Source organism: Phaseolus vulgaris, chromosome 1 (genome assembly GCF_000499845.2).
Source record: "Phaseolus vulgaris cultivar G19833 chromosome 1, P. vulgaris v2.0, whole genome shotgun sequence".
In the NCBI taxonomy this organism is placed as follows: domain Eukaryota; kingdom Viridiplantae; phylum Streptophyta; class Magnoliopsida; order Fabales; family Fabaceae; genus Phaseolus; species Phaseolus vulgaris.
The window spans coordinates 15,321,922-15,336,510 of record NC_023759.2 but is presented as its reverse complement, the minus strand read 5'-3'; the positions used below and the strand labels follow the sequence as shown (position 1 = coordinate 15,336,510).

Genomic DNA, 14,589 nt, shown 5'->3' with positions numbered 1-14,589 from the left:
CTTAGAGCACCTTAAGAAGTTGGCCAAACATCTCCTTGAAAACATAGAGCACCTCCACAAATCCTTCACCAATTCACAAATCCATTCGGTGCATTTTTCTCCTCTTCATCTTTTGTTGCAAAGCCTACCACACACTCTTATGTGACTTGATTTTAGGATTGATCATTTTTATGTTGACACTTTAGTTAGATTTGAAATTTAGACAAGTATAGGTGATAACCTAAGGAAAATTCTCACTGGACATTAACTTAACCAAGTGGTTAAGTAGATGTGAAAGTTCATTTCCATAAGGCAAAGATAAAAACACAATTGAAAGGTGATTATGATGACAAATATGGGCAGAACATGAACAAGCAATACAAGAACAAAAGGATGGACCGAATTGTAAAACAAAGAAACAAATATAAGAACAAGAATAGGAAAACCGAATTGACACAAACATAATTGGAATGGAATAATGGAGGAGATGATGAAAGAAGAACTTAGGAATGGTGAAGCTAGGAGGAATCAGGCCATTTGATGGGGTGGAATCACCAAGAGGAGTGAAAGGAGGTTGCCACTTGAGAGCTTCATATCTCACAAGATAAGACCAATTTAGGAGGAGAACACTCACTCACAACTCACACAAAAAATTGAGCAGAATTTCTTTATTATAATTTCAACTTGTGTTTACAAAGGGGGAGGCCTCCTATTTATAGAGTGAGGAGCCTTGGAAAACAAGGAATGAGGGTAGAAGAGGAAGAAGCAAATATGGTGCGGCTCCTAGGGTGAACTTTAGTCAAAACCGCACCTTATGCATCATTCTAGAAGCTAGGGTTTCCTTCCTACCCTAATGGACTTCTCATGGGCCATTATTATATCTTCACCTCCTATTTATGCTATATAGGCCTACTTTTGTTTATTCTACTATTTGGACCCATCATGTGAGCCCAACTTATTTACAAAATATTCTAAACATTAAAAAGACTAGCAGAAAGAACTTTAGGTGCTCTGGTCCTTGTCCAATTCTCCCTCTAATGAGGTCTTTACTTTGAAATGACTTCCCTTTGTGTACTTTCGCATCCTTGGTCATCTTCTTGTGGGCTTGGTTTGCATCATGCCCCCCAGGTTGGAGAGAATTCGAGCTCGGATTTAGAACTCCTGCAGATAACACAATCAGTTTGCTGAGATATAAGAGAGAGCAAGAATAGAGATGCAAACGTGACTTAGGTTCCTGAAGCTTGGGGAGTTCAAAAGATGGGGTCCTATAGAGAGACCATGTTCTGAAAGATTGTTTGAGAATGATAATGCTTTTTGGAGAAAGTCCTCTTAGAAGATGAAAACCTTTAGGAGGTGTGTAAAAATCATTCCTAACATTCTTTAACCAAGATGGTGTGTAACTAGGAACCTTTGGTAATGAAAAAGATAAGGAAGAAGGACACCTTAGAGGTGCAAGTTGGAGCTTCGTCTTAATAGACATTTTATATTTTTTAATATTATTTATAAATTCAAAATATTTTCAAAGTAAAAGTGATTTTTAATATTCTTAAACTTATACATGTTTTCTAAATTTTAAAAAAATATCAAATATAATTTTGAATAGTATTTATATATTTATATATTATTACATTATATACAAAATAATAATTCTAAAAGTTGATTAATTAAATATATTTAATTTTTAAAATTTTATTTATACATTATATTAAACTAATTAAATATAAGAAAAATACAAAGCCAGAAGAAAATCAACTCACGTATCCGTTTTTGTAGTTAAGAACTCGTCCTACAGCAAGATTTTCTTTAATAAACAGCATAAAATTTCATTTTTGTTAATAAGGCGAATAGGGTGTCATCTAGGTATTTTTATTTAAGTTTTGGTTCATTATAGAAAAATTAATGGTTTATTAGTGTATTTTTTCACTGTTTATTGCACAGCCAGCAAATCACTCTATATTCATTTAAAAATATGGAAAAAAAAATCATTGACGCTATTGTCTTTATTTATATTTACTTCAATTGTTTTTCATAATAAAAATAAATATTATAATAAAATAATAGTTTATAAAATGGTAGGTCGAATATAAGTAAAAATTGAGTAGTTTGCGTTAGACTTCAATTTCTTTTTTCAATGACACGGAAGGGACGTGGCGAGGTTCCTTGAGGTGGGTAGGGCGTGATGGTGATTGAGCAAACGCCTTTGGGAGACAAACAGTGACGATGTTGATGGTGCACTGGCACGTTTAAGCTCAAAGCTTTGTACTCTTCAACATTGCAATTTGAAGCACAACCAATTTTCTCAGTCAATGCCGACAAATGGCTTCTTCATCTTTGTTTGGTAACCCTTCTCTTCTCCGTCTCAGTGATTGCCAAAGACGACAACTTTGGGTCAAAATAAACATGACCCACCAAAAAGGTTTTGATTTTGTTATTAGTTAAAAATTGGGGTTGTCATTTTCAATTTTTGGTAGCTGTGTTCTTAGAGTCTTTGTGCTGTTGAAGCGTTGCACTCTAGAACGTAGTATTTTGTGGTGAACAACTTGAGCTAGTTGTTTTGAGTCTAATTGATGTTGATTTTGTAGTGTGCTCACTTTTCTTCACTCTTTGATAATTGTGTCTTGATTTTGCACTACTTGTTAGATAGGGATTGAAAATGAGAGGAAGAAAGATGTGGGATTTTAGCACATGTTGGAATGAGGGGATTGCTCTATTCTGCTGCCGTCCTACCAAGAAATAGGAAATATTTTAAAAAGTAGCCTTGAAATATCTGGGAAGTTAAAATCTGAATGGAAGAGCCAAAGTTTTGTTGGTTTATTTAAATTACTTATACCTTTGTCATGATAAAGAATATAAAAAATATGTAATCATGATGATTGCGAAATCTATTGTTTTCTCCCAACCTTTCTTTTAATCCTTGTATCCAGAGGAACCATAATTTCTAAGAATAAATGCTTATCTACCTTGGTTTTTAACGTACCTAATCCTAGTTTCTAAAGATAGATTTGAAGTTATTATCTCTCATTCATTTGTCTTCTTCAGAAAATTGGTACCAAGATGCAAGTAGGTGTAAATATAACTTTCCCCACAAGTATGAATATTGCTTGTTGTGGTTTAGTTGGTTGTATATCAAAATATGTCATGCACAATTGTGTGGACGATCTTACTATATTGAGATACTTTAATATTGGTGGTCATACCACGAAAGTTCCAAAAATTATAGCAATGTTCTGGAAAGGTCTGTTGTGGGTTACGTTAAATGCAACATTGATGATGTAGCTAAAGGGGCTCTTGGTCTTGCTGCTTGTAGTGATATTTTTTGTGACATGCAAGTGAAATACATTGATGTTTTTGCTTCCTTAATTGGTATAGTTATGGTTTAGGAAGCCAAATTGATGGGTGCTATTATTGCTAATAAGATTGTGGTTGCTAGAGGTTGGACTTCTTTATAGTTGGAATATGATTCCACTCTTGTGGTTGCTGCTTTGAAGAACACCTCTATTGTGTTGTGGTCCTTTAGAGTTAGATGGACTTGCTGCGCTGCTATGAACAAAGTTATTAACTTTAAGGTGTCACACATCTTTAGAGAAGGAGATAAATGTGTTGATAGACTTTCTAGTTTAGGGATAGACTCCAAAAGTGATTTTATTAGGTATGATATAGGATGCCCGATTGTATTAGACATTATTTTTTCTAGAGATCGGTTTGGGTTTCAGAAATATATATTTGTTTGATTAGGCTTGTTTGTCCCATATATGAGTTTGGTTTGACCCCCCATGATTTCATGTATTATGTTTTCTCTCTTTTGTTTTCCAATGCATTTTTTACTTTGGTGTCACATTGTTAAAGAAAAATCCAACAATCCAGATTTTGATTAAGTGCTATTAAACAACAAAGTATAAAACATGACTAGACTTCGTTTGTAAGACGAAATGTTTTGCTTTACAATCAGTGTTATCAATAATTGGTTATGGCATCGCCATGGTGGAAAGCGGTGGAGGACTTTCTAGTCATTGTCACAACGTGGCGGTGGCGATGTGGGTTTTTCATGGCGGCCCATGATGGCCGCTTTTTGCATCACCAGATGCTAACGGTGAACGGAGATAGCGAAAAAGGCGGAAAGAATGAGGCTTGTTGCGGCGGCGCAAGGTCTGATGAGAGTGAACAACGACGACACAGTTTCGATGACAATTTGCGGCAGTGGTGCGTAGTACCGGTGTGTGCGGCGACGACAGTGATGTTGTGTGTGAGTGAGGAACACTAACAATAACATAGCTGACCTAAAATGAATTGGCCACATAATACCTGACCCAATTAAAATATTAACAATAATCCATACAACTGGCAACATGGCTTATGGTCGGCTAAAAACCAAAAATTGCAACAACAAAAATCTAAGAAGAATTGGGCCATATCATACCTGGTCCAAATAAAATGCTACAATCTAATCCAATAACAACAACCAATTGTTGTGACTAAACCTAATAACTGTAGAAAACCCTCAATTAAATTGGGCAATGTCATACCGGCCCAATTAAAATATTATAAGTTAATCTAGTAACATTTTGTTTATGCTTATTTTATTTTGCAGAGAATGTTCGCTTCATTTGTCTATCAAGAAGATTCATAAAAGCTTATGTTATATCAACAATTTCTTGAAACATGAGCTAAAGTTGTTGTGCTTTAATAACTCCCTAATGCTTGCTTTGTTAACACTAAAAAGACTATCTAGCCTGTCCAGTTTCGAGTCAGCTATTGTTAGTGCTTTACACAATTTCGAGTTAAGGCACTTTGACCAAAGAATGATAAATTCTTCCAGCTATTGGGATGTTGCTTCAAGATGAGAAGAGATTTAATGCATGCATGGAGTGCATTCAATGCATCCTCTATGTTCAAGCTTCCCAGACATAAGGTAAACATTCATAAAAGCTGAAGCTGCTCAATGGTTAGAAAAAGATTTGCAACAACTCTTTTCTTCAATGCCTATATAAAGTTATCCTTCAAGAAGAAAAGCATAAGAGTTATGATTTGCAGAGTGCCAAAATGTTGTTAAAATGTATATGCCTTAAAAGCTTTAGGTGAACACTTTTCTGTTCATTAGCAAACTAGAAAAGAGAGCTTGAACTTTGTATACATTGAAAGATGTCACCCTCTCCAATGAGCGAACCCTTTGTGATATTTTTTTATCACATCTTACACAAATATTGTCGTAGCCAGGAGTGACTATTTGTTATACAATCCAAAACAAAACTCGGGTTTTTAGTCATAAGTGGCTAAGTGTTTAAACAATACATAACAAGTTAGCTAGGAATGGTTACATTTTGAAACAATACTTAACGGGTTATCTAGGAGTGGTTGCGAGCCAAAAAAATATTGGTGTTGTAACTTGCAACGTTAGTTTGCATAGTGCAACTTAATTTGTTGATTAAGAATTAAATGTAGTCTAAACTATTAGACGAAACAATACAAAAATCTCTGATTAATTTCTTCATTCCTTATCATGTTAAAATTGCATGTTACTAAATTGCACTACCCTAAGAAGTTTCTGAACTTAGTTTTGAAAGTTTTTGACAAATCGTCTTTCATGTTTAAAACTATCGTATTATTGCATATCATCAGAGATATTTGTGAATTCAACTCTACCTTGTGTGTTTTGACTTGATTTTTCACAGACATTATTGATGGAGTTGTGATGTGTCAGTCTAGTTGGGATGTCAAGGTTTCATTATGATGTTTTCTAGGGTAAAACTTTTAAAGAAAAAATGTTTAATTAAGTTTTAAGTTCCTCATAAATTTGGGTATTTTCAATTGAGTCCCTATTAAACTTTTTTATTTAATTGAGTACAATCTTTTTTATATTTTTGAATTGAGTCCGTGCCTTTTAATTTTTCCATTAATTGGGTGACATTACTGTTATTTTGTCCATCATTACTTGTCTCCATATGTTAAGAAATATGAGGTTTAGAAGTTAATTTAAAATGATATTGTCGTTAATGACAAGTGACTTTGATTGCTTTTATTGAAAATGTATTGGATAACAAGATTATCATGCTCCTCAATGGCTTCCACGTCACACCTAGAGCGACCAAGGGACTGTGGTGACTACGAAGTCCCTTGAACATGTTTTCAATGAAAACAATGAAAGTTACCTGTCATTTTTTCTTTAGCTGCAATATTGTTTTATAATAAGTACAAAACCTTCAATTTTTTAACACATGGAGACAAGTTAGCAAGATAACACGACAAAATAACAACCATGTCATTGTCAACAAAAAAATTAAACAAGTTATAAATTTTTTTAGTACTCAATAGTCCAAAATTTTTTAATAGAGACTCAATTAAAAATACCCAAATTTATGAAAGATTTGAAACTTAATTAAGTAAAAAAAACTATAACTTTCCTCAAATTCTTGATGCTGTCAACTATGAATTTAGTACATGAGAGACCAAAAATTGAATATCTTGTTCTCCAAACAACTTAGATTTCTGGTTTTGGCTTCAAAGAAAGACTTTGATGTTGCAATTATGATGGTTAATGCATGATTTATAAAAGAAATGGCAATATCTTGATGATCTTTATTTGGTGCCTAAAATTTAAATAGTTTGGAAGTCTGAACAGAGTGTTTCCCCTTTCTTGTGGCAGCATGGAACACTGTGGAAGTGCTTCATAAGAAATTAAGTGAATATGAACAAACCATTCTCATTAATTTTTATTGATGTGAACTCAAGAGTATTTACATACAAGAATAAAGCTGCAAAAGGGAAATAGCAGTGCTGCTGTATCAACTCCATGAGACCACATGGCTGTGAAAAAACACACGCACAGCTAGCTGTGAAATGTGAATAAATACACATCTTACTTGCCCTCAAGCGGGTGGTTGGTGAATATCAACCACACCGAGCCTGGTATGGAGTTTGCTGAAAGGAGTGAGTAAGAGAGCCTTAGTGAACGGAGTAAGTACAAGAATCTTAGTGAAAAAATCAGCTGCTTGATCTTTTGCGGAAGTATGCAGCTACTGCATGAGGCCATATGACAATTCTCCCACGCAATGTGACAGCTAGTTCTGAATGGCACACGTATTTTGATTCAGTATTTCTAGTGTAGTTGCTTAATGTCGTGTACATTATAGTAGTTGTGAGTTTGCTCAATCGTGAAAGAAAATTTGCAGCTTCAATCATAGAATTGTATGTTAGCTTGGTTGGTCATGTAATTATGGTATGTTAAGCTACCACTTATTTTTTAAATGTAATCGCTTATTGGTCAGTGTCTCTCTCAGAAAAGTGACAAAAATTGGTTGTTTAACCAAAATGAACTAATATAAACGTGAACTTAAGACATTCAACTGAATTTATAGTACTACATATGGTAATAAGAGTAAACTAAATGATGTAGCTGGCTGAAGGAAGAAATACTTTAAATTTCAATTTGATAACTCGCAGTGATAATGTACATTTGCTAGTTTGCCATGTTGCATTGGACTGCTTAATATCGTTTTCGTAATAAAAGTAACTATTGTAACTGTTTTCTTATCTTTGTCTCCCTTCCATTTCAGGGAAAAATAACATTAACTTATGCTATATTCTTTATTTTTTATATTTTGAAGTTATATATCCTACTTGTGCTTGTTCCTTTACTCTTTTCCGAATTAAAATATGTTGTATTAATTAGGAAAACAATCTCCTTAGCCCCTTCAATGATTGATGGCATTCTTTGTCTTGATAATTAAGCTTTTCTAAAAGGGAAGGACACAATTCAGTGAAAGTAGATAGATTACCATCACTATTCTAATATATCAATTATCATATCATATTAAGAGAAGTCTTAATCCCCCATTGCTTTGGGGCAATGATCCAGGAAGTTGAACCGAAAGCTATTAATTTGGAAATAAATTTGTATTATTTTATTTTGGTGATGCTTATTATTGATGCTACTTATTCTCAACTTTGTACAATGAAAGTCTGATTGCATTCTGAATTCAAAGATATTAAGCATTCTACCAAAATGCTGGTAGGATGTGGTAAGGACCTTTACAGTAGTGATGAGGGTGTTAACAAAGTGTGTTGAGTGATGGTGGTAGGGTAGTGGTGATAATGATGGGAATGGTACAGATCTTGGTGGTGATCAATGACAGAACACCACTACCCCCACCCCCAAAATGTATGTTGGCCATGCTCAAATTCAAAGAGAGTGAGTGTAAGAATAGTAACTTACGAGTTTAATTTTGTCTATCCTCCATTTCATTTTTTCTTGGTAATTAAAATATAGAAATTACTTCCTTTCTAGATTTGTTATGTTCTTCATTTTGAGAAAAACGGTGAGGGCATAAATTCACCTGTATTGTTACTTTATATTTATTCTCTATCCTTAATTTTGTGTTTCTTCTTGTACTTGTTTAATTATTAATATGACTAACGCAAGTGATAGTTTGCTCAACTATAAGATTGGATTGAATAGATGCAACATTTTGATTCTTGATAATCATACTTTTTGTTTACACTGTGCATCCCTAATAATTGTCATAATGTTTTAAAATCCATTAAATATAAACAAGTAAGAAATGTTCCTTCATGCATTAATGTTGTCCTTTGAAAGTATTGACTAGTTTTCTCCGTAGATAACAAAGATTGGTGTAATTGGTACTGTTGCCCTTATGCTGGTTGCAGTAAGAGCATTCATCTTTACTCCCGCATGGTTGGAAATTAACCAAGTTCAGTAAGAGTACCAAAGTAGGTGAAACATTACCTCGTTAAGTTCTGCATTAGTCCCACTCATTTCCATAACATAAATTTACCACTTTCTGTATCCTCACAGTCTACAATCTGCATAAAATATTAAAAAAAAACATTTAAAATATGGGGAATACAAATACAAATGATGGACCTGTTTGTGTGTACACAAACACTCTTATTGGTTTGGAAGATAACGAATATAATTTCAAAGAAACTATATTGGATGTGAGACTGAAGAACATTTGAGAAGTATTTTAGTGTATATGTTTTAAATTTAAAATGACAATGCTGTACTTCATGTCACTGCATATTCAACAATCACTATATGAGGGTAAAATGGTAATTTTGTACGTTATTATCTATTAATAAATCAATCAATTCACAACTTTTAAAACATCTCTTATTCTATTTTCACTCATTTCTATTTACCAAACAACTAAGCATTTAATTTATTTCTTGCCTATTTCTCTTCAATCAACTTATTTATATTCTGTTTTTTTCCACCGAATCAAACAAGCAAAGAGTTAGGTTATTCTTAATGGATGACCTGGAGTTATTATCTGGGTGTCCTAAGATCAACTAACTAACTGGGTGGAGAAATCAGCATCTCAAGTAAATCTGGAACTGATGGCATACTAAAATTGGATGGTAGATTATCATTAATAAGCCAATGTATAATTGATGAATGTTAGTATATCACGAGGAAAGTGTGTTATAATTAGGTAAAGACAACAAAGAAAAATTTTCTCTCTATTTACTCTTCCTACTTCATTATTCTAATCAAAATCTTCCATGTATGGGTTTAGTGAATGAAGCTGTTTTTAAAGCTTATGTTCAAAATTTATGGAGGTTGTTGAAATTGAAAATTTGGCTAAGTTTCGAAATGTAATGCTTTACGTATTGGGGTACAATGTCAGAAATTAACCTGCTTGTATATTCATTTACTTCGCCACTCGAAAAGAAAGCATGCATTCAGTTCCATACTTCATTTATTATTATAACTATGTTTTTTCTTGCTCAAGATTTTTTATGTTGCCATATAGCATGTTAGTGCAAATGAGCAGCATGCCCTGTTCTTGTCTAGCTTGATTGGTGCAATTGTTAAGTATCATATTGTGAATGATGTTACATTTCCTATATTGAATGTCACGATGCTTGTTCTTGTTGAAAAAAAATATGACGATCAGTATTTCTCTTTTGCTTGTGATATTCTCTCTCTGCCCTGATTTTGGGAAAAATTTGATGATAGAAATCAAAAATACATTTTTCAGTTAAACAAACACATCCATAATTCACATTACAATAACTTCATGTTTGGCAGCTCCATTAAATGTTAAAGCTGCACAAGCACAGAACACCTTATAGTACGTGGATTTGATTCTATATGGTAATAATAGCTTGGATTGAATGCTATCTTCATTATTGAATATACAAAAACTTTGGCGGGAGAGAGTGAATCTGTGATGACCCTTTACAAAAAAACTTGAGAAACTTCAATTTAGACAAACTGTAGTGTGAATTTGTGTGCATGATTATACAAAATTTAGAAGGAGAAATGAGGAAAAAAGATGAAGAAAGGCGTCGTTATCAGCACCTCCCAATTTTTTCGCTGTTCATAAAATCTTGACTACGATAGTAAAGAAACTTTTGTAGATATGGTCCAGTATGTAGGTCTGTTTCATTTGACAATTTTGTCCCGGAAAGTCAGCAAATACTACGCAACCTCACATTACTGTGCATGATGTCAGTGACGTGAGGAATTTTACAAGTGATGCACAAAAATCCCTATATCAAAAGATTCTACTACCGTAGCGGCAAGAAACTTTGGTCGGCAGTTCTCACTCAGTTACTTTTCAACATGGCTCTTTTCTTTACACAATTTGAGAGATACCACACACGCTTGTTGAATCCAATGTCTTAACACCATGTCCAAAGTATCCCTACTTTACTATTTCTAATGAAATGTGTCTATCATGTATACTCCTCATAACAAAAGAGGAGTGTTAGCAAAACCTGTTTTTTGGATCATCTATATTATAAAGGATCCTACTTTAACTCAACAAATTATACTATATATGCGCGTTAAAGTTTTCTCTTCAAGTATTTCATATTTTAACTTACTTTTGAATATTAGTAAAAGTAGATCGAAAAATGTAAAGAAAATCCGAGACTCATAAAATTTATTATTATTATTATTATTAGTGTTTTTCTTATAACATAATATTTGAGCATTTTGTAATCAATATATACAGTGGGATATGGTTCATGGATATCAATATCTTTTAATGATGTGACCAGGAGTTTAATTCCTAAATAGTATACATGAAAAAAATATTTGTTAAAAGTGTCAATGTTTTAACTTAATTGGATCATAGAATCTCAAGATACTCTAGTACGATCAATAAGTTGTAGTATTATGCACCTCATTTATCAAATACCTATGAGAGGGTTATTAAATTTTCATAAAAGATAAGAAATAATTTGGGACAACTATCTAAGAAAATGAATGTGGTCCAGAACTACTTGCAGGGGGAATGGGATTCAATGTGAAAGAAGTTTATGGGATTTCCAGTTTTTTTGGCCTATAATATTCCGATATCTAATAATGTATCTTATAATAAATATTTTCTTAGTAAGTTTACATATTTATATCGGTACGAATACGATTTTCATAGTAGATGGTTTCAAGTTTCATGTACGCAAAAACAATATTTAAAAATCGTCAACAGTGGGCATTATTGGGAAGAATCTTATTCTCAATGCAGGGGTTGCGTTATCTGAGCTTGCGGGAGAATCATATAAGAATATTTTGTGCCTTCACCCCTTCACCTAATTGACCAACACCAAGTTTTCCCTTTAGTGCCTTGTTCGCTTCACTAACTCACCAACGCCAAGTTTATGATTCAAATATTCTCATCCTGTAGAATACTTATCATATGCATCAAGGACAAACTATATAGGCAAGCTATAAACAGACATGGACAGATTTTAATTAATTTTTCGAGGACTAAAGGGGCTATCAATCATTATAACTAACATGCATTTTAAGTAAACTATTAAGACAACAATAAGATGCAATTGGTATAAATTTTACTTTTGGTACAATAATTAAAATCTACTTTTATTCCTTGAACCATATATACTCCAAGATGTTCAAATATCGATTTTCCTTATCACTTTCACCAAGAAGAATAATTTTGTCCTCCTTAACGTGAAAGGAAGAATTTCATAAATGGAGCATTGAGTTCTATAGAAAGAAGGATGCGAATCAAATCCATGTGCTGATGCTTCAAAAACTTAGGCACTACCATCCTTGTTGTGAGGCTTGTATATATGCTTACCCATACATAGGGAATCGCTTATTTTTTCATAAAGATTGTGATTAGATAATAGAGAACCTCTTTCCTACTTTGATTGGATGCCCCTTTTGTATGTATTCTTGGATTATTGTTATCATACTTTGGATCGTGTTTTTGTCTTAAAAATCATTTCCCTTTTGATAATCCTAAGCAACAGTCAACGTTATTCGGGATGGAGCATGATAAGTATTCTCAATTTGACAAAATGAAATAAAATAAGGCACGTTAGCGAAGAGTAGCTAGCTAGTACCAATGAATAATAAACAGTTGCATCTTATTAAGTTAATTTATGAGCCCATACACAAAACAAACTCCCATATACACAGATCATGCACACCAGAAAAGATTTGATAAAAGTTGTTTTGATGCCTATGGGGCTTCACAATTGACATCTTACAAAAGATTTTGAGCAACTTAAAATCTAACTAACTAGGCAGTTTGACTGCCTCAGGGGGTCCCAGGAGGGGGAGGACCAGTCTCAGTGCCACACTCCACTGTGAAATCAATGACAGTGGGTGTCACATCCATAGCCTCTTCAACATTGCTCCTGTTAGAGGTCACCCCTTCAGACCCTTTTGCCTTCTTTCCCCGCTTTGTTTCGAATATGCGGCACACAGCCATACCTGTCATCTACATTAGACTTCAAAATTCAATAACAAAACCACCAAACCAAAGATATAAGCATTTGAACGTGAGATAGGAAGAAAACAACTTTTTTTAGTGTTCATAAATGTTCACCTTATTTTGGGGGTAAAAAGATGAAACAAAGTCAGGAAAAAAACATATAGAGAGAGAAAATAATAAATGAATAACCGATTAAAAAATAAAAACGATTAAAAGCTATATGAAAAAGAAATTGAGTGTATGTAACAAAGGTGGTGAATGGACACTATTGTATTGTTTACCTTGGATGGATGTGACTTTAGGGCAAGACGAAACTCATGCATCACCCAATTTGTTTTGGCAAGAGAGTTGCCCTTGGCTTTCCAGTAAACCAGAACGCTCTTTTTTGCAATGACTAGTTCGTCAGGAAACTCAACCTCTTGATCTTTCTCCACTACTTCCCATTGGCCTTTCCCAGCATCTCTCTTTTCAGGGTTTTCAAAGACATGGGTCCTCACATCATAGAAGAAAAACCTATGCCAATTCATATACTTCCCACCTACAAAAAACAACAAAAACAAGCACACATTTTGGAAACAAATAAACTCAGAATACCCAAAACACCATTTTGATCCCATTGTTAGTTCAGTCCGGGCTTGGAAAAATTGGATCATTTTCAGACACATTGTCCACTCACAAAAGAATCAGAAAATTCCAAACCTGTCACTCGGTTAACAACACACGCTAACCTTCTGAAAAAACCTGAATTTAATTTCTGCAAAGCAAATCTAAAAAGAGAATTGAAAAAAAAATTCAGACTGAAATTAATAGGTATATCTTTGGGGTCCATCAGAAAGCCAAGAAAACGTAGATTAAAACACCAAACAAAGAACGGAGGATGGAAAGGGAGGAGTTGTGTTTATGTGTTTCAGACCAACCTCCTGGGAGAGCCCAAGGCTCAGTCTGGTGAACATCACAGTCTTGGATGAGGTCATTAGGGAGTGGCTGTGCCATGATCCTCTTCCTGAGGTAGTAGCCTGCAAGAATTTCATCAGTGGGGTCGAACCTGTACCCAACTGGGAGCCTATAGGTCTTGCCTTCAACTGGGTTTAACACTTCCATGAGTGTCGCCACACCAAAGACCTTTTGCCTTTGGAGAGATGAAGGGACTTGTCTTGAAAGAAATCAATTTATAGATGTGAAGACATGCAGTGCGGTGGATGTGTTTGACTAAGAGAGAGACACAAGATGTGGAGAGAGAAAAACATATGAAACCACATTCATGGTTACAAATCTTTGGCTTCTATTTGACTTTGGGAGAAATGGACCATTTTCCTATGTACTTTTTTTTCAAGATGAATTATGATGCACTTAGTAAGTATTAAACCAGTAGAGGAAATTAAATTAGTTTGGATTTAGTATTAATTATTTTTTAGAAAGATAGACTCTGTACAAATTACAACTAATGTAGTACTGGACTGTAGGTGACGTGAATGAATAACTTTCTTTTGCTTTCAGTCATTTGACCATGGACCCGTTACACTGCTCAAAATGTGTGACACCTTTGACAAGGGCAGTTTCTTTTAATCAATGGCAATTTATGAATTACTCTAATTGGCTATGACTAGACTAGAGATCAAACTCAAGTCTCGTCATCCTAATCCCCGTATGTAGATAAAGAAATGAAAGGATATCAGCTATTTGGATATAAGGTTGTGTGGAGGAAGAGAGAGAATATACCTGTGAATAATAAATATTCTCTCTTTTCAAAATAAAGAGATGTAGAGGAAAAGTCATGTCAGCATCCTTTATTTCCAAATTTACCCTCATTTAAATGTGTCACAGTGCTTCATTTGAATGTATTAGTATTTAAAATTTTTTATTGTACAATGTTTAAAATATATATATGTAATATTTAAAA

The 14,589-nt window shown here is 33.8% G+C and overlaps 1 protein-coding gene and 1 long non-coding RNA gene across 3 annotated transcripts; one reads left to right on the top strand and one right to left on the bottom strand.

Annotated features, from left to right (window-relative positions):
• Positions 1 to 2,089: 2,089 nt before the first annotated feature.
• Positions 2,090 to 7,240, top strand: LOC137813668 (uncharacterized). 2 transcript variants are annotated; one of them, XR_011081474.1, is made up of 3 exons: positions 2,091 to 2,395; positions 4,796 to 4,888; positions 6,620 to 7,240. It is a non-coding gene; the product is annotated as an uncharacterized lncRNA (long non-coding RNA). The 2 variants fall into 2 exon arrangements; XR_011081475.1 differs by lacking the exon at positions 4,796 to 4,888 and having other exon boundaries at positions 2,090 to 2,317.
• Positions 7,241 to 12,318: 5,078 nt separating this feature from the next.
• Positions 12,319 to 13,965, bottom strand: LOC137813667 (NAC domain-containing protein 83-like). Its single transcript, XM_068616043.1, has 3 exons — positions 13,607 to 13,965; positions 12,971 to 13,227; positions 12,319 to 12,695 (listed from the first exon to the last, which is right to left on the bottom strand). Exons 1-3 carry the CDS (start codon positions 13,788 to 13,790, stop codon positions 12,513 to 12,515), a joined length of 624 nt encoding a protein of 207 aa, XP_068472144.1. The 5' UTR covers positions 13,791 to 13,965; the 3' UTR covers positions 12,319 to 12,512.
• Between the last annotated feature and the right edge of the window lie 624 nt (positions 13,966 to 14,589).